General features: G+C 65.6%; 2 protein-coding genes across 8 annotated transcripts in view; both read left to right on the top strand.

Moving 5' to 3' along the window:
* The window catches only part of HIP1 (huntingtin interacting protein 1), a 49,391-nt gene extending 44,614 nt beyond the window's left edge, over positions 1-4,777 (top strand). For 6 of the 7 annotated variants that reach the window (XM_082328269.1, XM_082328272.1, XM_082328273.1 and 3 more), the window contains 14 exons: positions 138-332; positions 482-629; positions 784-870; positions 990-1,097; positions 1,431-1,567; positions 1,674-1,784; positions 1,898-1,956; positions 2,090-2,183; positions 2,564-2,664; positions 2,772-2,877; positions 3,119-3,242; positions 3,462-3,523; positions 4,131-4,242; positions 4,571-4,777. In XM_082328269.1, the coding sequence (XP_082184395.1) occupies positions 138-332; positions 482-629; positions 784-870; positions 990-1,097; positions 1,431-1,567; positions 1,674-1,784; positions 1,898-1,956; positions 2,090-2,183; positions 2,564-2,664; positions 2,772-2,877; positions 3,119-3,242; positions 3,462-3,523; positions 4,131-4,242; positions 4,571-4,581 (1,455 nt within the window). In that variant the 3' untranslated portion in view covers positions 4,582-4,777. The remainder of the gene's footprint in view (positions 1-137; positions 333-481; positions 630-783; positions 871-989; positions 1,098-1,430; positions 1,568-1,673; positions 1,785-1,897; positions 1,957-2,089; positions 2,184-2,563; positions 2,665-2,771; positions 2,878-3,118; positions 3,243-3,461; positions 3,524-4,130; positions 4,243-4,570) is intronic. The other variant, XM_082328270.1, reaches the window with a different exon arrangement.
* A 3,612-nt stretch (positions 4,778-8,389) lies between these two features.
* Positions 8,390-20,328, top strand: POM121 (POM121 transmembrane nucleoporin; the record flags this gene model as incomplete). The annotated part of the gene is made up of 13 exons (XM_082328106.1): positions 8,390-8,502; positions 8,585-8,779; positions 9,053-9,217; positions 11,109-11,189; positions 11,508-11,679; positions 12,791-12,882; positions 13,738-13,808; positions 14,547-14,671; positions 15,072-15,174; positions 15,495-15,671; positions 16,003-17,700; positions 18,418-18,546; positions 18,763-20,328. 13 exons carry the CDS (start codon positions 8,390-8,392, stop codon positions 18,855-18,857), a joined length of 3,216 nt encoding a protein of 1,071 aa, XP_082184232.1. The 3' UTR covers positions 18,858-20,328.

Raw genomic sequence — 20,328 nt, 5'->3', positions numbered from 1 at the left:
AGGGCTTAGACCTGCATGGGCTGTGATGCACCAAGCAGGGACAGTCGGGGTGGCCCGAACCTGGCCCATGAACAAGTCCCCAAACTGGAGGGTTCACCCTCAAGTACAGCCCCGACCGGTGTTTTGTGCTCACCCAGGCAGGAGCGGAGCAGAGCACCCGGATCGCCAGCCTGGAGCAGGAGAGGGACAGCCTGAGCCGGGCAGCGGAGCTGCACGGAGAGGAGATGGCCGCTCTGCGGGCCGAGCTGCAGCAGCTGCAGGACACGCTCAGCCGCGAGCAGGAGAGCAGCAAGATGGAGCTGGAGACGTTGCAGACCCAGCTGAGGGACAAGGTACCCCGGGGTCACGGGGCACGGGACATCTCGGTATCGCCCTCCCTGCCACTCTCTGGGGATTCGGCAGCACTGGAGGCAGCGGTGGGGCGCGGGCGTGATTCGCAGCCGGCGCGGCGGGCGCCCTGACACCCGCGCTGGTTCGGCAGGAGAGCGGGGAGCAGGCGCTGCAGCAGCGCCTGGCCGAGGAGCAGTTTGCCCTGCTGCAGGGCACTGCGCGGGAGGCGGAGCGGATGGTGCAGGATGCCCTTGGTCGCCTGGAGGATCCCGCTCACATCGGCTGCACCGGCTCGGCAGGCAAGTTCCCTGGTGCTCACCAAACCTGGCGTTATCCCAACCCACCGCCGCGCAAAGTCCCCCTCCCTGCTGTCCTCTGTGCCAGCGGCGGCGAGCAGCTGTGCCGCACACAGGGATGCCCCGCGTTTGAGTCCTGCCTGCTGTCTGCCTGCAGATTGCCTCCTGTCCAGGACGCTGGCAGCCTCCGAGTGCGTGGAGCGGCTGCGGGATGCACACAGCAAATACCTTTCCAATCGTGCAGGTGAGAGCCAGCAGCCCTGGGCAGGGGCTGGGCTGGGGGAAAGGGGCAGCTCCGGCTCTCGTGGGCCGGGGGGGCAGCGCCTGCCGGGGCTGAGGCATGTGCCCGCTCTCCCACCGCAGCCGTTGGCTCCCTTCTGCCCTGCCTGGCCCTCTTCGCCCACCTCGTCAGCGACACCCTCCTGCAGGGCAGCGCTACCTCCCACGTGGCCCCCATGGAGCCCGCCGACCGTGAGTGCTGCCCGACGGGGCAGGCAGGGGCTGGGGCAGGCAGGGGACCGGGTGGGCAGGATGCTGGCGTGGGCAGGGGAATGGGTGGGCAGGATGCTGGGGTGGGCAGGAGCCACGGCAGGCAGGGGACCGGGTGGGCAGGACGCTGGGGCAAGTAGGATGCTGAAGTGAGCAGGATTCTGGGGCGGGCAGGGGCCAGGGTGGGCAGGGGCGAGCACGGGCAGGATGCTGGGGCAGGCAGGGGCTGGGGTGCGCAGGAGGCTGCGGCAGGCAGGGGCCGGGTGCCTCTGTCCCCACGCGCAGCACCCTCAGCCTCTCGTGCTGCCCACGCAGGTCTGCTGGAGATGTGCAAGCAGTGCGGCAGCGAGGCTGTGAGCTACCTCAGCGCCCTGCAAGACCCGGGGACGGTGGAAGGAGCTGACTGCAGCCCGGTGACAACCTGCCTGGGCCGGATCAGCGCCATCGGGGAGGTGGGTGCCCCAGGAAGGCTGGTGGGACGGGGTCAGGCTGTGGCGGGCGCCACCAGAGGGGCTGTGCCGCCCCTGGGCAGTCCCTTTCATCCCATCCCGTCCCCAGGAGCTGCGGCCCAGAGGGCTGGACGTCAAGCAGGAGGAGCTGGGTGACCTGGTGGACAAGGAGATGGCAGCGACGGCAGCAGCCATCGAAACGGCATCCGCCCGCATCGAGGTGAGGGTCACCGCATGCCGCGAGGCACCCATGGGTGCCGCGCCTGCCGGGACCACCGGCACGAGGCCAGGATGGCGCGCAGAGCTCAGCGCGGCCTCTCTCCCCTCTACCAGGAGATGCTGAGCAAGGCACGGGCTGGTGACACTGGGGTCAAACTGGAAGTGAACGAGAGGTGAGCGGTGGCCAGGGTGCTGGAGAGAGCCGGGCAGGCAGGATGGGGCCCAGTGCCGCAGGCAGAGCGGCTGCCCCACGGCTCTGCGGTCTCTCTGCCCCACAAGTGGGGCTCAGTGGGGTTTGTCTCGCAGGATCCTGGGCTCCTGCACGGGCCTCATGCAGGCCATCCACGTCCTGGTCCTGGCCTCCAAGGACCTCCAGAGAGAGATCGTGGAGAGCGGACGGGTGAGCTGGGGGCAGGGGTGCAGGCAGGAGTGCAGGCAGGGCACAGGGCAGCAGGTGCTTGGCCAGCGGGGGGTCAGCGCGCGCTTGCCGGGGACGTGTTGCTCCAAGCCTTGGCTCGTTGGGGCATCAGCACTGGCTGCCCGGAGCTCCTGCCCCAGCCCTGGGCTCTCACCCTGGCCGTGGTCCCCGGGGTGTCACGGAGGTCCCTGATCTCCCTTCCGACGCAGGGGACCCCGTCACCTCCCGGGCTCGGTGTCTCCCCAGCTCCCACACACATCCTAAATGAAACCCTGACTTACTCCCTTCCCCCGAGAGCAGGGGTTTGGGGGCCCTGCCACCCCCCTGTCCCCAACGCGTGACTGTGCCTTTCCCGACGGCAGGGCGCAGCGTCCCCCAAGGAGTTTTACGCCAAGAATTCCCGCTGGACCGAGGGTCTCATCTCCGCCTCCAAGGCCGTGGGCTGGGGTGCCACCGTCATGGTGTAAGTGCCACTGGAGCGGGGAGAGGATGGCAGGGTCCTGCTGTCCCCACAGGGAGGGGATGGAGGTGGCGGGAGGCTGCTCCAGCCCCTCTCTGCCCCCCCCGCAGCGATGCTGCCGACCTGGTGGTGCAAGGCAAGGGGACGTTCGAGGAGCTAATGGTCTGTTCCCGGGAGATCGCGGCCAGCACCGCTCAGCTGGTGGCAGCCTCCAAGGTAGGAGCCCGGCGCCCCGGGATGCTCCCGCACCGCTGCCCGCATCGCCCGGCAGCTCCCCCCACCGCTGCCTGCACTGGGCTCTGGGAGATGCCCACCCTCGAGCGGGCAGCAGTGAGGCTGCTCCCCTGGCCGTGGTTTGGGGTAACCCTGGGGCACTACGTGGTCACCCAAAACCTTGGGGCTGGTCTCCTGCTCCCCCGGCGGGGCGTACGCAGACCCCTCCTCACTGCCCCGGCAGGTGAAGGCAGACAAAGACAGCGCCAACCTTTGCAAGCTCCAACAAGCCTCCCGGGGTGTCAACCAGGCCACGGCCAGCGTGGTGGCCTCCACCAAGGCCGGGAAGTCGCAGGTGGAGGAGAAAGGTAAGCGTGGGGCTGCAGAAGCATAGACCTGCCCCAAAACCTCTGCTTTTCGTGCTCACCATCTTCGGTTGGCCATGCCCCGGTGGTCTCTGCCTGCGGCTGCCCCTCGCTGCCCACGTGTCCCGTGGCAGCAGACCCTGCCAGCGGCATGGGAGCTGCCGGGGGGGTCCGAGCTGGGGAGCGGAGTTCGAGAGGTGGCGGTGGTGTCTTTCTCCACAGACAGCATGGACTTCTCCAGCATGACACTCACCCAGATCAAGCGTCAGGAGATGGACTCACAGGTAGGAGGTTCCCCATGCTTTCGGAAACACACCTGCTGGTGCCTCGTTTGGGCTAACGAGAGGCCGCCCAGGCTGGAGGAGAGGTGGGTGAGGGCACCAAATGCGGTGGGTGCAGGCACCCTGCCCGGCTGCCTGGTCCCAGGCACCTCCAGCTCGCAGGGAGAGCCCAAGGCGTGAAGGCAATGGCCAGGTTTGCCCAGGAGCCACGTGCAGTTGGTCCTCGAGCCTTCCCTGACGCCGTGCCCATCATGGCACAACACCCAAAGGCACAACACCCTGCTCCTGGGTGCCCCCGGGCTGCCCCACAGTGCCCACCTCCACCTCGCATGGGGCATCCCCGGGGAATTCCCCTTCCCAGCATGCCCACGCAGGTCACTCTGCCTTCCCCTGCCTGCACAGGCAGTGCCCACCTGAGCTCGCTCCCCTCCCCGGGACCGTTTGCCATCGGAGCACTCATGGGATGTACCTCGGTGGTCTTTGGGCTTGGTATCGGGGAGATAACGGGTGTGAAAGGGGGGTGCCCAGCCCCACACGGCTCCGTGGCAGCTGGAGCACCCGGTGCTGTGCCGGGGCGCAGGGTGGCCATGGGGTGCTCGATGTCCTTCAGGTGCGGGTGCTGGAGCTGGAAAACCAGCTGCAGAAGGAGCGGCAGAAGCTGGGGGAGCTGCGCAAGAAGCACTACGAGCTGGCAGGAGTGGCGGAGGGCTGGGAGGAGGACGGTGAGTGGATCCCAGTCCTGCTCCACCTGGGAAGCTGCTCCGGGAAGGATGGGGAAGCCCTGCCTGCAGTCCAGGCAGCAAGCGGGCATGGGTTTCACTCCGGCTGGCACAAGCGGAGCCCAGGAGTAGTTGGCACACATGGGCAAAGCCACAGGGACCCTGACCTGTGCAAGAGCCTGTGGGACCCACATCGCCCCTGGGCAGGGTGCTGGGGTGCTGCTGGGGCTCTGCCGCCCTGCAAAGCCCTGGGGTCCCAAGGGGATGGGATGGAGGGATGCTGGGGGCACCGCGTCGCTCCGCACCCCCTTACCCTCTCCCCTCTCGCCAGCTGCAGAGTAACACCCGCAGCAGAAGCAGCCCGCAGGGGACACCCCGACGGCGGGCTGGGACCCAGCCCGGCGCAGCCTTTTGGGAAGATCCACAATAAACTGGTGCAGAAGCCACCCCGAAGCACACGTCCTCCGCGTCCCCCCCGCCAAGAGCCGCCTCCAGCGCCGGAGCACCGAGAGCCACCTGGCAAGACCCCGGGGCCGGCAGCGAGGGCTTGCCGGCCTGACGCCAGCCGCAAACCGCACATGTATTTATTAGAGCTGCTTGGGGTTGGGGGGGGGGGTCTCGGGGGGGGTCTTTAACCCTTTAGTTTTGTTTTTGCACAGATTTTTCAGAACTCTTTGAGCCGGCTCTGGCTGAGTGAGAGCGGTCGGGTTTCTTTCGTCTCTCGCTGCTTCTCCAGCCTTAACCCGGTCCCTGGCTCAGCGCAAACATCCCCCCTCCCTGCGAAGGAGCCTGCCGCGGTGCTAAGGGCCCCGGGGGTGCTGCCGGGTCAGGAGCCAGCTTTTGGGGTGCTGCTGGGCTTGGTGCTAGGTGTGCTCCCCCCTCCGGCGGGGGCACCGAGTGCCTTTGGCTGCTGCAGGGTGGCGGGGAGTGTTCCCGTGGGACAATGCGGCCGGTGAGACCAGGGTGCCGGCAGCAGCGCCGGGAGCGGCCGGCGGTGAGGAGGGAGCGGGCAGCGGGAGGGGTGCTGCTGTGAGCTCCTGCCCCCCAAGCCGGGTCCCCAAAATGCTTCCCCCCGCCCCCCGGAGCTGGGCTGCCCTGCCCTGACAGATCACTGTGTTCATGCCAGCAATAAACCCTCCGCAAGGTGCTGGGCGCGGGTTTGGGCAGTCGCGATGCCACCGCACAAGCCACCAGCTCCTGGGGACGGGGGGTGGCTTTAGGGCAGCAGCACAGAGGGTTTGGGGGCAGCCGGGGCGCCCCAAAACTGGAGCACCCCGAAGCCAGAGCAAGCAGCTCCCCGTGACCCTTCGCTCTGGGCCAGTGCCACCCGCGTCTTTGCCCCCTTCTTTGGTGCATGGGGGATCGGTGCCAGCGTTGCCGCGGGCAGGGGCGGCTGTGGGGCTGGCACCGGCCGGGGAACCTTTGTGCCTTGGAGCAGGGGCCTCGGAGGGCAGGGGCGTGTCTGCCAGCTCCGGGACCCCCAGCTCGCCTCACTGCAGTGGGGGCAGCGGCGGCAGACTGCGCAGCGCTGTCCTCGTCCCCCGCGGCCACCCCCATGGTCCTGCTGGTGCCCCTTGCAGGGCCAGGGTGTCCCTCCCGGCCTGGCAGCATCACTGCCTGCACCCTGCCTTCAGGCAGCTGCCACATCCACGGCGGGGAGAGACAGCCAGACCAGCCCCCTCGGGGTGCTGGGGGTGCAGGATTTGGCCTTTCTCCCTTTAGGAAGGGGTGGCTGGGCTGTCACCCCGTGCTTTCCCACCTCAGCCCTCGGCTGGCGCTCGGAGCAGTGGGACCCGCCTGCGTCCCCTGCCCGGCCAGGCCATCACCACGGCCTCGGGGTTGCCACCCCCTACGCGCAGGAGAGCGCAACCATCCACCGTGCAGGGACCCGGTGTCCCCGCGTCCCCCAGCCAGCCCTGTTGCCAACACACCCGCTCCATGCCCCCAGCCTGCCCGGGACCCCTCAGGGACCTCGGGGCTTCCCCCCTGGTGCTCCCACTGCCGCCCCATGCCCCGCCGCAGCCAGACCCTCGCCCGCGCTGGCTCCCCTCTGGCTGCAATACCAACCATCCCTTTTCTGCAGGACACAGGGAGCCCCAAAACCCTCCCCGCTCTTTTGAGGGGGGGGGTCTCGCCTGCGCGGGGTACCCCCAACTACCTCAGGCCTCCAGGCCGGGTCAGGGCCGGGGGGCAGCGAGGGGGTCGCGGTGGTGGCAGGGGCTTGGGGACAGCGGCGCTGCTCTTGGCTGAAACCCCTTCTCCTTTTTGTATCTCGGCCGGGCGGTGGCGGCGTGTCCCCCACGCGGCCCCCGGCGCTGGTGATGGGGACAGCGGGGGTGCCCCTCCACTGCAGGTTGGGTTGATTGATATTTTTTTTTTTTTTCATTATATAATAATAACTACTAAGTTGTGTGGTTTTGATTTTTTGATAAAGCCTTCAGCCCTGCCCGGCCGGCTCCGGGGTGGGTGGCAGGGGACCTGTGTCACCACGGGGACCCTGGGGCTCTGCCCCGATGGGTGTGCTGGGTGCCCCCCAAAAAAATAACTTGGGGAGATGCTGCTGAGGTGACCTGGTGGTGTCCCGGCGATGATGTCCCCCTCCCAGCTCTGTCCCCAGGGCCACCCTGTACGTCCCTTGGGAGGGGACCAGGAGCTGGTCCCTGCTCATCCCTGAGGAGCAGGGGGGGCTTTGGCCTCCCCACCGCCCTGGTCCCTTCCCGGGGGGTGACATGCAGACCCCCCTGCCCTCCCCGCCTGCGCTGCAGGGTCACCCTGGCAGGGCCGCGGCACGGGGGTCCTGCTGCTGGGTGGCCACTGGGGGCCGTGGACAGGGCGATGCTCAGGGGAAGGTCCCCTCCCAGGCGTGACGCTGCGGCAGGACGTCACGCTCCCGGGGTGCCATCCCGCCCTGGGCAGCACCCAGGGTCCCCCAGCCCTGGCCGGGGCCACCTGGTCCCCCTGTGCTGCAGAAAGCCTTGTCACAGCCTGTCCCCGCAGCCGTGGCCTGTCCCCGCAGCTCTGTTCTGCATGGTCCCTGCCACAGTGGCCTTGCTCTGCAGGGCACGGCAGGGCTGCAGAAGGTGCAGGCAGCTGGCAGGCAGCAGGGCGGGCAGCACTCCATCCCCCGGGGACCCACGTCCCCCAGGGACCCGGTGGCGTAGCCAGCCGGAGTGGCCTTCCCACGGTCCCCAGCACCGCGTGGGGTGGCTCATCCCCAGGGACAGGGGCGGCCACGCAGGGTGGTGGCCGGGGACAGGGGCTGCGTGCGCAGGGGTGCCTGCAGCCTTGGGTCATGTGTGGGGTCAGGATGGGGACGTGTGGGGACACGCAGGTGACAAGGGGGGACGCAGAGGCTGGAAGGGGCCATAGGGGACAGGGTGGGGACGGCGACATCTGGGGAGGGGGACACGGGGATTGGGATGGCACCGAGGACATGGGTTTTGGAGCGGAGACAGGGAAATGGGAATGCGGGTGGGGGAGACGTGGTGGGGACGGGGGCTGGGGACAGGGACACCGCGGCTGGGGAGGGGGACGCCCGAGGGACCACGGGCCCCGGGCTGGGAAGGGGCTGTGGGGATGAAGATGGGGACCAGCGGGTGGGATGGGGGCCAGGGTGGGGCCAGAGGGGCTGGGACGGGGCAGGGGACACCGCGGCGGGGACACGGACACGGACATGGGGGGGGACGACACCGGGAGGCACGGCCGCGCCGGGAGGGGCTGGCCCCGCCCACCCCGGGCAAGCCCCGCCCAAACACGGGGCAAGCCCCGCCCCCCCGCGCGCAGTGCATGCCGGTCGGCCGCGGCAGGCGCGCGGCTCGGCTGGGTTCGGCTGGGCTCGGCTCGGTTCGGCTGGGCTCGGCTGGGCTCGGCTCGGCTGGGTTCGGCTCGGCTCGGCTGGGCTCGGCGCGGCTCGGCTGGGTTCGGCTGGGCTCGGCGCTGCTCGGCTGCGCCCGGCGCGGCGGCAATGGCGGGGGCCGGCCCGGGCGCGGGGCGCTGGGGGCGGCGGGGCGCGGCGGCGGCGGCGGCGGCGCTGGCCCCGGCCCTGGGCTGCCTCTGCCTCCTCCTCCTGCTGCTGCTGCTGCTGCTGCCGCTGCTGCGGGGCGCGCTGGTGGGCGCGGCGGCGCTGGGCGCGGCGGGGGCCTGGTGCGCGATGCGGCCCGGCCCGCCCGCGCCGCGCCCGCCCGGTAAAGCCACCGCCAACGGCGGCCCGGCCGCCGCCTCGGGCCGGCCCGTTAAGGCCCCGCCGCGCCGCCTCGGCCTCGGGTAAGCGGGGGCGGCGGGAGGGCGGCGGGAGCGGGGGTGGGAGCCCCGCGCCCCGGCGGCGCTGACCCCTCTGTCCCCGCAGGGCCCCGCCGCAGGCCCCGCGCCGCCGGTACCCGCTGCCGCAGGCCCGAGGCGCCGCGCCGCTCGGCCTGCCCGCCGCCCGCTGGGAGGGCTGCTCGCCCCGGAGCGCGCCCTGGGCCCGCCGGGCCGCTCCGCTCCGCAGCCCCGTCACCGTGAGGATCGCCCGGCCGGCCGCCGGCCTGGCCCGCTCCCCAGCGTGAGTAGACGGGAGCGGGGACCGGGCCCCGCTGCAGCTGGATGGGGCCGGACGGGGAGGGGGGAACCGGTTCCCTGGCCCTCAGCCGGTCACGCTCCCCCGGGGAGAGCCCGCTGCTCCTGGGCCGGCAGCGGCCGCTCGGTCCCTGGCCCCTTGCGGGGAGGGTTGCAGGTCCCAAACCTCCCGGAGAGGCTTTGCGGGAGGGCCCGCACCCCCCTTCCCTGGGGTGGCGGGGGGATCCCCCCTTGCCTAAGGCTTTGCTTTGCCTCGCAGCCTGGAGCAGCTGATCTCGCCTGTGGCCTTCCCCGCCAACAGCAGCCTGGACCCATGTGCAAAGGAGACGGTGCTGAACGCCATCAAGGAGAGCAGGAAGAGGGCGGTGGAGGAGGAGGGGGAGGAGGACCAGGCTTTTGGGAACGATCAGGAAAACAAGCGAAGGTAATAAGGCAGCAGTCCAGGTCGCTGCCGGTGTGTTGGGAAGGTCGTAAATGGGGCTAGCGCTTCAGTGATGACAAATGGGACGTGTCCCGGAGCGCACCGGGCCCGGTGTGACCAGGAGGCTGGGTTGGAAGAGCGCTGTGGGAAGTGAACCGCGGCGAGGAAGCACGCCCCATCACCCGGCCCTCTGGGCTGTGGCGGAAAGGCCTCCGAGACTTTGAGTTGTCCTTGAGATCAAAGGGATGCGGTTTAGGTTTTTGTCTGGGCAAGCTCATGGGTCAAGTGTGTTCCCCTGCGTCGCTGGGGTTGGGAGAGGCTGGGATGTGGTTTGGGGAAGCCTGGCAGGGAAAGGGGCTTCTGTCATCGCAGGGGCTTCTGTCATCCCTTGGGGAAAAGTGGTGGGAAGTGCTGGTACCTGCTGTGGGCTCATCGTCTCTGGCCTTCTGTCAGCCCCAGGCTTCCAGGAGAGACGGGATCCCTAGGTCTTACAGCCCCAGGTGGAAGCATCACGCTTTAAAATATCTGCATGCTTCCTTTGTGCGCTGTAGCTAGCAAAAGGAGGTAAAAACACAAGGGTAAACAAAAGAGACTATCTTCTGCTTTTGTTAGTCAAGGTCAGCGATTTCTAGCGCTGAGCTTGAAGAAATGAGGGTACAGCGTCTTTGCCGGTGCTCTGGGAAGGACAAGGTGTAAATCCTGGGTGCCAAGGTCTGCCGGAGCCTTTCTAACTGCCCGGGCACAGCGCTGCCTCGCCGTTCTCCCCTCCTGCTTTTCATCCTTCCCACTTGTGCACACGGAGGCCGTTCGCGTCCTGCCGCTCTGCCCCTCGCGGGCCGGGGCTGCCTGCCTGGGCCTGAGCAGGGGTAGGAGAGACCACGGGGGAGCGGTGTGGGCAGTGGCGGGGCGCTTTGCCCCGCGTGCTGCGCTGGGGCTGCTGCTAGAGGCGGCCCTGCGAGCGCGGCGGGGTGAGCGGCGGTTTGCAGGGAGCCGCCGGCTGCCTTCCTGCTGCGGCAGGGCATGCTGTCCTCTCCTCCATCGCTGGATTTCCCTCTGCCTTTGAACCTCTGCCTTGGCTTGGTGAATCTGAGCCCCGCAAGAGCTGAGCATGATGACAACAGGATGGGTGCGCAGATAGGATCAGCTTATTTTTTTTCTTTATTCTATTTTTTTAACACGCCACTACCCAGGTCTGCCACAAAAGCCAACTTTGATGGCATTAAAGCCTGGCAAGCATTAACAATGCTTGTAGGCAGAAAATCCTGCGACCTTTGAGGGCAGAAAGGAGCCTGCGTCAGCTGGAGAGCGCTGGATCACCTCTGCGATGGGCTCAGCCTGCTTGAGCTCAAGGGAAGCGCTTGGGCTAAGTGACGGAGCTGATCGTACACCTCCAGCTCTGCTTCGCAGCAGGGTTTGCTTTGAGACTTTCAGACTTCAGATCTTCACTGAATCGTGGGAAGGGGGATTTGGTTTCTGACTCAAACAGTCCAGGGCACTGGCTAGGGAGAGGTAGGAGATCTGAGTTTTGGAGCCCAGGTCCGTTCCAGAAATGAGCTGCTGAGACTCTATGAAATGTTTTGGCTTAGAATAATGGATTTCAGCAAAGATTTCATTACATCAAAACTACTCTGCCCAGCAGGCAGCTGCTGGTGCTTGGGAGGAAGCAGCTCAGGGTGAGAGTCAGTGAGGACAGGACCAGGCGGAGAGAAAACCTGCAGCAGGATGGGGATGGGGAAAATGTCTGTCCTTGGGTATTGGGTGACAAGAAAAAAGCAAGGTTTGTGCTTTCTCAGCACCAAGCCCGCCTGGAAGGGGTCTTCTCCCGAGGCTGGGAGGGCAGCCCCTGCCTCTGCTGCCTCCACACCACCACAGGCTTCTGCCATCTCTCCCGCAGGCGCCACGATAGCAGTGGAAGTGGGCAGTCGGCGTTTGAGCCGCTGGTAGCCAACGGTGCCCCTGCCTCTCTCATACCCAAGTAAGTGCCCATCGGGCCAAAAGCAACTGCTGTGAGCTGGGAGGGGGGTCCGAAAGCCTGCGGGCTCTGGGAAAGGTGCTTGGCTTTCGTTTGCGGAGCTCAGCTTTGGGGGAGAGCAAGAGAGGCCGTGGCCATGCCTTCGGTCTGTCACCCTGAGCGCAGGCCGGTGGCTGTAAGGGCTCTGCTGCTGCTGAGGCCTCTTTCCAGGCCTTGCGCTGTGAGAAGGAGCAGGGTTGCTTTCCTCCACCCGCCCTGCATTTAAAGGACCTGTGGGCAGAGCAGTGGGGAGCTCATAAAATCTTCTTTAACCTCCTCTAGGCCTGGCTCTCTGAAGCGGGGCCTTGTCTCGCACTGCCCGGATGACTGCTCAAACAAGAGGTCACGCACCTCTTCCCTGAGCTCCCTCAACAATACGTACGCTGGCGGGATCCCCGGCTCCATCCGCAACGCCATCGCCAGCTCCTACAGCTCCAGCCGGGGCCTCTCCCAGGTAGGAAACACCCTGCCAAAGGCAGCGCCGGAGCCCAGCGCAGAGCGGTTCGACCCTCCTCTGGGATGGCCCTGCGTAACTCAAACCCTGGGCTCACAAGAAGAGAGCGGTGTCGCTGGGTGCCTCCAGCGCGCGCTGTGGGGAGCCTCCAGCACTGTGGGGAGCCTCCGGCGCTGTGGGGAGCCTGCGTTGCTGCGGGGAGCCTCCGGCGCAGCTCAGCCAGGCGGTTTCATCTCCTCGTGGGTTAGGCAGGCTGCCGGGCTGGCAGCAGCAGGCAGCGATGTTACTTGTCCTTCGGTGCATGCTACTGGGGGAGCCCCCAGGCTGAGCTGTCCTGCTGCAGTGCTTGTTTTACACTGAAGCAAGAAAGAGGCTTCCCCCCCCCCAGCCTTGGCCAGCCTACTAGGGTGGACAGATCCAGGTGAAAGGAACAAAAAAAAAAAATCACTTTGCTGCGCTGCCACTTTTTCAGCTGGAGTCAGCAAGTATTGGAGCCATGCGCTCCCACTTTGACCCAGGTCCCCTCAGCAGCTGCTGAGCTCTAATAAAACACTGCTTATCTCCTGGGTCAGGCTTGCAGATGTGACAGTGGGACGTAGCCATGGCTCGTGGAGCTCTGCAGTCTGGGGGGGGAAAGGTTTCCTCCAGAATATATTGGTAGGGAAAGGTTTCCTCTGGCTGGGGTGAGTCTAAAATCCTTGAGGTGGGATCTGTCCGCTCCGAGCTCCTGGTGAGGAGGTGGCCAGCTCCTGCCAGAGCAGCCCCACGCGCGTGAGGGCGTCTGAGGCAGCAGGGCAGCCTCTGCCTGTGCCGCACGAAGGCAAGAGCCGGCATCTGGCCAGCAGCGTCCTCCCTCCCTGCCCTCCTGGCCAGGCTGTAACGAGCATGCAGGCTGCTTGCTCCCAGAGCAGATTCAGTTTGGGGAGGCCAGACTTTGCCCTCCAGGGAATGCGGAGGGGAGTTAAGCGGTGGTGAAGCAAGGGAGGCTCTGGACTTGTTAGCCACAGCCCTGGGAGATGGGATTTAATCTGCAGGCGAGGAGGAGGATGGGAGGCTGTGCTCCCTGTTAGCCCCTGTACTGAGTTACTGCTGGTCTTTCTCTGCATTCCAGCTGTTGAAGAGAAGTGGTGTGAGCATGTCCCCACTGTCCAGCCCGGCGTCCTCCCGCTCCCAGACGCCGGAGTGGCCTCTCAAGAAAGCCAGGTAACCAGCTGCTCGTTCGGCGAGCGCCCGCTCGTCGATGCCAGCCGGGAGGAGAGCAGTCACCTTCCCAGCCATCCTGGTGCCCGAGTCCCGCTCTCCACCGGAGTCAGGACAGTCCAGGCCCCTTTGAGACATGGCTGCTGGGTCACCCCCCAGTGTGGAAACCCCTTTGTTGTGTCGATTGGCATCCCTGCCGCTTTGTTATACTGCGGTCCCGGCAGCAGTGCTGAGCTGCACCATCCCTGCCCTGCTCCCAGGCCGGGTTAGAGATTTAAGGGCTCAGGTTGCCGCAGAGGCGACGTTGCCTTGTGGCGTTGGTGTGGCCTCGGTTGCTGGTTGCCGCAACGCTGGGAAGAGACAGGCCCCAGTTTTTGCCATCTCCTCAAAATCATTTCAGAGGAGCTACTGCAGGGTTGTGGTTTAGCGCCTGCCTCGGAGCACAGGCCCTTGTTCTCTTCTCTCCCGGCTCAGAGAAGTTCTTTATGTCAGAACTAAAACCGACACAACCGCCCGCCCTGGTGACAGGGTGGGTGCAAGCCAGGGACCTGCGAGGGGCAGCAGCACCCATCCAGGACCCCCGGCTGCTGCCCTGAGGCTGACTTGTCCTGCGGAGGGTGCGCAGGCTCGGCAGCCCGACCGAGCTGGGGTCCCAGGGAGGGGAGCAGCTCCTCTGCCTGGAGCTGGTGAGCGCAAGGCTGTTGTCCTGAGGTCTGTTGTTTGGCGGAGGCAAAGAAACGCACGAGGGATGTCGGTGGGAGTTCTTAGCGCTTGGGCTCATGTTCGGTCTCATCCTGCTCCCTGGGGATGGGGCCAAGCCTGGGGTTGACCCTAACTGGCTTTCTCTCCCCTGCGCAGGGAAGAGGAGTCGCATCGCTCCAACACTTCGACTCCGGTGAAATCGGACAAGGAGCTGCAGACAGAGAAAGGTGAGCGTAGGTGGGCCCCACCTCTGTGCCCGGGTTGGATGGGCCACCGGTGCAAGCAAGCAGTGGGACAGGAGGTGGCTGAGGTCTGCAGGTGGGATTGGCTTAAGACGTCACTTGGAGACTAGGAACGTGCTGGTCCCAAGGCAGTGGCGCTTCTGCTGGCCTCAGCAACTGCCCTGAAGGGATTTCCAGGTGATAAGCAAGGGGTGCTGACGGCGTAGGTGTGCTTAGCAGGTGCCTGGGAGCTGGCTTGCAAGGGGGAACAGCAGCCCCCAAGCCAGCATGGGTCGAGGTGTCAGCCGTGGGGCAAGATCTGCTGTGGTACAAACAGCACCCTGATCAAATTCTAGGCTGAGCTTATTCCAACGCTTCCTCAGCTAAAACAGAGAGGAAAACCGTTGTGCCCGTTGCAGATAGGGTCCCGTGGCACAGCGCTAGATGTGGCTCGCGCAGTTTGCATGGTTTGTGGTTCGGGTAGGCAGCGTGCAAGGACCGTCTGTGGAGGTGGGAAGGGGCTGCTGCCCTGCAGAGCCCCAGAAGGCTCTTGTAACAGGCTGCCCCGAGGTGTGTTGGGGCCAGCTGCTCTTCCAGGGCATCGCAGCCTTGTCCTTGGCTTAAAGCCCTGCCTCTGCCCCCTGCGATGGGTTATCCAGAGAGGAGTCAGAAAGGACAACCCCGTTGGTACAAGCCAAACGCCTCCTCTGCCTAGAGCTGGTCCTGACTTGTCTCCTTCTGTAGCAGCGGAGACGCCGGTGCGGAAGAAGCAGAATTCCCTGAGCCCGCCGTCCATGTCGGGGAGCAGCGGGAAGCGCAAGCGAAAGATCCAGTTGCTGTCGTCTCGCCGGGGGGACCAGCTGGCGCTGGTACGTCGCTGTCTCGCAGCCCCTTTTGCCCTCCTCTGGCGATAGAATGTGCTCACTGCAATTTCTGCAGGGCTGGGGGGAGACTGACCTGCCTGCCCTCAGGAAGGAGGCCCCGTCCTTGGCCGAGTGGGAAGTGACGCTATCCCCAGCCCCAGTGTCTGGTGGGCTGTGCGTGATTGTGCTGCCTGCTGCCGGACCAGGTAATGGCCTGGGGAAGGCCTGCCGTGCCCTCAGCGCCAAGCCGGGGGCCAAAATGAATGGGGAACGGAGCTCCGCGGTAGCGTGCTGTGGCAGAACCACCTGCTTCACGGGTCTTGCGACGGCCAACCTTCACCACACGTTCAGAGAGGCTCTGCCGGCTTCCCTGAGAAGGAGCTAAGCTGCTGCTCTCTCTTGGCAGCCCCCGCCGCCTCAGCTGGGCTACTCCATCACGTCGGAGGACCTGGACGCGGAGAAGAAGGCAGCGTTGCAGTGGTTCAACAAAGTCTTGGAGGATAAGGCTGGTAAGGGCAGACCGGGAACGCGGAGGGGACGGCAAGGGGTAGAAACCCAGGGCCAGGGCTGGCAGGGCAGTGGGGTGTCTGCGTAGCGCAGGCTGGGGAAGCTCCTGGGCCAGTCCTACCTGGTCCTCGGGTCTGGGGGTGCTCTTAGTGTCTTCAGACTCGGGAGAGCTCATGCCCAGAGTCCCCAGGGTGATGGGTGGGGTTCCCCAGGGCTGGAGCCGTGGGATGTTCGTGCAGTTTCCTTACCTGCTGGGGAAGCTGTGCTACGGGGTAGTTCCCCTACAGCGAGTTGCAGGTCCTGATTTCTTGCTCCTTCCCAGTAGATGCAGTCCCCAGCACCACTGCAGAGACTACGCCTGTGTCCAGGCCGCTGGCATTCGCCGTGACCTCCCCAGGGCCTGCACCTACCTCGACAGCTCCTGCCCCGGCCAGCACCAACTCGCTCCTGGACAGCCTGAAGAAGATGCAGAGCAGCCAGGCTGCACCTGCGCCAGCAGGTGAGGAGGAGGAGGAGGGTCGGCAGAGTGGGACTTTGGCAGAGCAAGGCAGGCGCAGTGGGAGCTCTGCGTTGCCTCTGTGGGAGGCAGGTGGCAAAACTCCTTGTTCAAATGCTCTGCTGGCAGCGGAGCTGGCCGGCAGGTCTGGGGGGGGCAAGTTTGGGGAAACTGAGCCCGTGGTCCCGTTGGAGGCTGCGGAGGGCTGGGTCTGGCTGGTACGGACAGGTGCTGCTCCGGGAGCCTTCGCAGCAGCAGGGTGGGTGCCTGGCAGGAGGGTGAGCTGTCTGTAGGTGACCCCCTGTCCATAACTAAGCTCTCTCCCCCTTTCCAGCCTCCACTGGAGCTGTGGTAACGTTCCAGCCGCCTTCATCAGCTGCGCAGCCGCCCGCTCCTGCTGTATCGCTGGAGTCGAGTTCTCTGCCCGCCACCTCTGCTGACACCAAGCCTGTGCCTGTGTTGAGCACGCCTGCCCCTGCTGCCCCCGCTGCTTTGGGGGTGCAGGCCCCCAGCAGCCTGGCACCTCCTGCGTTCACGGAGCTGGGCCAGACCCCCAGCAAGCCTCCCTCCTTCCCAAAGCCAAGCATCCTTTTCGGGATGCCGAACACCCCTACCTGCCAGCCGGCAACGACCGCGGCCGCTGCTGCGTCCACCACGACTGCTGCTGCGCCCACCACGACCCCTGTCTTCAAACCCATCTTTGGCGCTTTGCCGAAAAGCGAGAGCGCAGCACCCTGTACGGCTGTTGTCTCCACCACAGTCACCGTGCCTGCGAGCTCAGGCCCTTCCTCAACATCCTCCACCACCACCATGTTCAAGCCTATCTTCGGCAGCGTCACCGCAGCTTCATCTCCAGAGAAGGCCTCTCCTTTCGCCTTCAAACCAACGTCACAGCCGGCCTCGGCCGCAGATCTGCCAGCAGCCTCCACAACGACCCTGGCAGGATTCGCAGGTCTCCCTAATGTCATCTTCACCACAGCAGCTACGACTGCCACCACGCAGAGTTCTTCCACAGATGCCACCATTAAACCAGTGTTCAGCTTTGGACTCAACCCGCCCGCCTCCACTGGCCCCACTGCCAGCCTGACCGTCACCGCTGCCACATCCACCAGCACGTCGCAGCCCTTCCTGTTCGGGGGCCCGGCCAGCTCAGCTCCCAGCACAGAAGCCAGCTTTGCCGCCCCAGGGCCCGTGTTCCAGTTCGGAAAGCCACCTCCAGCCACAGTCACTGCCACCACCAGTGTCCCAGGAGGCCCTGCCTTTGGCCAAGCACCTTCAAACTCGACGGCTCCTACCACCACTGTGGGCTTTAGCATATTTGGGAGCACCACACTGACCTCCTCTACCCCAGCCACCACAAGCCAAGCAGCGTTGACGTTTGGCTCCTCTGTTTCAGCTTTTGGCAGTTCCTTCAGCACAAGCGCGAAGCCACCGCCGCCGTATCCCAGCGCAGCCAGTCAGCCCGCCTTCAGCGCCGGTGCTGCGGAGAGCCAGCCGCCCGCCAGCAAACCCGCTGCTGGCCCCGTCAGCTTTGGCCCCCCGTTCAGTTTTGGAGCTCCCACAGCCCAGTCCGCTGCTCAGCCGGCATTCGGCAGCAGTGCTCAGCCAGCCTTTGGCACAACCAGCGCCCAGGGCTCCTTTGGCACCAGCAGCACCCAGGCAGTGTTTGGGACCACCACATCGGTCTTCTCTTTCGGGACGGCCACCTCCACCACTGCCAACTTCGGTTCCACCACCCAGACCACGAGCAGCAGCACTGGCACCGCCGTCTTCGGCACCACCCCTTCTCCTTTCACCTTTGGGGCGACCGCGCAGCCGGGCCCCTCCGCCAGCGCCTTCGGGATCGGCACGCCCGCCCTGAGCAGTGGCTCTCCCGCCGTGGCATTCAGCTTCGGGGCAGGGCAGAGTGGGGCAGCTGCGACGGCCACGCCGTTCGGCTCTTCCCTGACGCAGAGCGCGCTGGGTGCGCAGAATCAGAGCACGCCCTTCGCCTTCACCGTGCCCAGCACGCCCAACAAGCCCGCGTTCGGAGGTGAGTCGGGGCGGACGGGCCTTCTCGGGGGGTGAAGGGCAGGGCTAGATGTAGGCAGCAGCTTTCCTGCCGGACCTTGCTGAGCTCCCCAGCTCAGAAGCCTTAGAGGGGCTGGCGCTTGTGCTGTGCGGAGCTTTGCCATGCGAAGGGAAGGCGCTTCCGTCACTCGCTGTCCGGGTCCCCAGCCCTCAGTGGCGGAGGGGAATCCTTAAATTCTGCTCCTTGGCCCCTCTGAACGCACCAGCTCCCTGGCTCCGCATGAGTGCCGAGCCCAGCCAGGCACGCTGCAGAAGCCAAGGTCTTGCCAGTGCTTAAAAGCAATCTGGAACTTCTTGGTGAGTAGAAACTCTGCCAGCCAGCGATTGCAATCGCTTCTTTCTTGCTCCCTGAGCTTTTGCCTACCACTTTGCACCCTCGCTGGGCCATCTCGCCTCCCACAGAGCTGAAACCCGCATGCTGAGCAGCTACTTGATCTAGGAAGACAGAGGCCTTTGTTCCTCCCTGGCCTACAAATCCTCCTGTGCTGCCCTGCTGGCAGGAGAGCCCAGGGATTACCAGGAGAGCACAACTTCTTGCATTAAAAGGGCTTCTCGGGTGAAGAGGGTGGTCCCGGGGGACTGTGGTGCTTCTCTCCCTAGAGGGAGATCTGTGCCGGCTCCCAAAGGCCAGGCTCTTCTTCCTTTCCCGACCCCGGCTCATAGCAGTGTTGCTTTGCAGGAACTCCTGCGCCCACCTTCGGGCAAAGCACGCCCATCCCGGGAGCAGTGGGGAGTGGAAGCAGTAGCCTTTCCTTCGGGACGCCCAGCACTCCTGCCTCGGGCTTCGGAGGAGTCGGCGCTTCCTTCGGTAAGGAAGGAGGTGGTGTTTTGGCCTTGGGGAGCTGAGGGGTCACGTTGTCCCCTCGGGCTGGGGACGGCGGAAGGGCCAGGCTGTGCTCTGGGAGCCGGCTCGGGTGGTACCTGCTGGGCTTCGGGGGATGCAAAACCTCCCATTCCCCCCAGGACGGGGATTACGCTACCCCCCGTGCCAGCTCCGAGACCTGAGCAACCTTTCTGCTTCCAGGTTCGTCCACCCCTGCCTTTTCCATCGGGGCGGGATCCAAGACGGGCGCTCGCCAGCGACTGCAGGCACGGAGACAGCACACCCGCAAAAAATAACCTCCGGTGCCGCTGGGCCCTCTCCGCCGGCCTGCGCAAGGAGCCCCTGCGCGCCCATGGGGGGCTCTGGTCTAGAGCCGTCCCCGTGGCGGGACCGGCGGCGATGGGGCCAGGGCCCCCCGTCTCTGATGCCAGCCGGAGACCGTGCTGGGTGGCGGCGACCAGGGTGGGACGGGATAAACCAAACTCTTCTTACTTGAACAGTTCCACAGCCAAGGCTGGATGAACCTCTGTACATATCTGCAGCGTTTCCTCCCTTACTTTATTTTGCCATGTTTCATAACGTGTAAATTTTTCCCCATTTGCTTCTTCTAGCTGTTCCCGTGCCCTCCTCCCCCCCGCTCGGAGCCCGGCTGGAGACATGCTGTGTTCCTGCCGGCCGCGGTTCCAGGCTGCTGAGGGACGCCGTCTTCACCAGGTCCCGAAACCTTTCCCCGTTGTTTCATCCCGTGGCCTGGTGAACACGCTCCCTCCGGAGGGCTCTGCTTTGTTGCCGTCCCTGCAGAACACGAGCCAGGCTTAGTGCCGGCCCGGCGTGGGCGTCTCGGTGCCGTGGGTGACGACCCCCTCGCCGTGACTTCATCTCCCGTCAGACCTCCAGCCGAGGTCCCAGGCTACGGCGCATCCTCAGCTGGCGGCGTGGGGTGGGGACGGGGGTCCCTCCACCCCTCTCCCGGCCGCCACGCAGTGCCCCCGGCCCTCGCCGCTCCCCGCTGGGCCGCCGGCTCCCCCTGCCCCGCTCGTGTGAAGCCCCCTCTGTTTTGCTTTATTCGTGCTCCCGTTGCGATGCACTCATTGAATCGAGTTTGGAGGAAGAACTGAACCGTGTGCGTGGCGGCATGTTGGTTATGCCGGATTTGCTGTTTGGAGTTTCTTTTTTTTGGGGGGGCGCCCGTCCCTTTGCGGGGGACGCGCCCTGGCTAATTGGGTGTTGACAGTAGCATCACTGCGTGGCTACTCGCGCTGGGGGAGTTGTCCCTTCGTCGTGGGAACTGAAAGACAGGCAGCCGGGGTGGGGGGCTCCAGCCCTGGCAGTCTCTCCCCTCCCTTCCCCTCTCCTGGTGCCCCCTCCCCACCTCGGGGTGCTCTGGAGCCGCTGACGGAAGGAGGCCCGAGCGGATGGGTTTCCCCTCTCCCTCCCCAAATCCAAACTGGTTTTCATTTTTAGCTCATCCCCAACTTTTTTGGGTTTTACCAGCTCCTAGGAGCTACGGTGCTGCCTCCCCTCTTCCCAGCCAGCCAGGAGCGGGGTCCTTCCCCTGCCTGGGAGCTCCTACGGGAAGAGACTGCCGGAGCCGGGGGTCGCCCCGGAGCCGCCCCCCACCCTGCCGTGGGCGAGGTACGGGCACCCCTGCCCGCGGGCTCCCCACCACTTCCAGGGGTGCTTTGCTGCCAGGTTTTTTTACTCTCCGAGCCGTGTGAGTGTGTGTGTCTGCCGAAGTCTAAATTAAAAAAAAAAAAAAAAAAAAAA

This window comes from Platalea leucorodia (assembly GCF_965183815.1).
Source record: "Platalea leucorodia genome assembly, chromosome: 16".
Lineage (NCBI taxonomy): Eukaryota > Metazoa > Chordata > Aves > Pelecaniformes > Threskiornithidae > Platalea > Platalea leucorodia.
The sequence above is the reverse complement of the archived record's forward strand: the minus strand, read 5'-3'. Positions and strand labels throughout refer to the sequence as shown.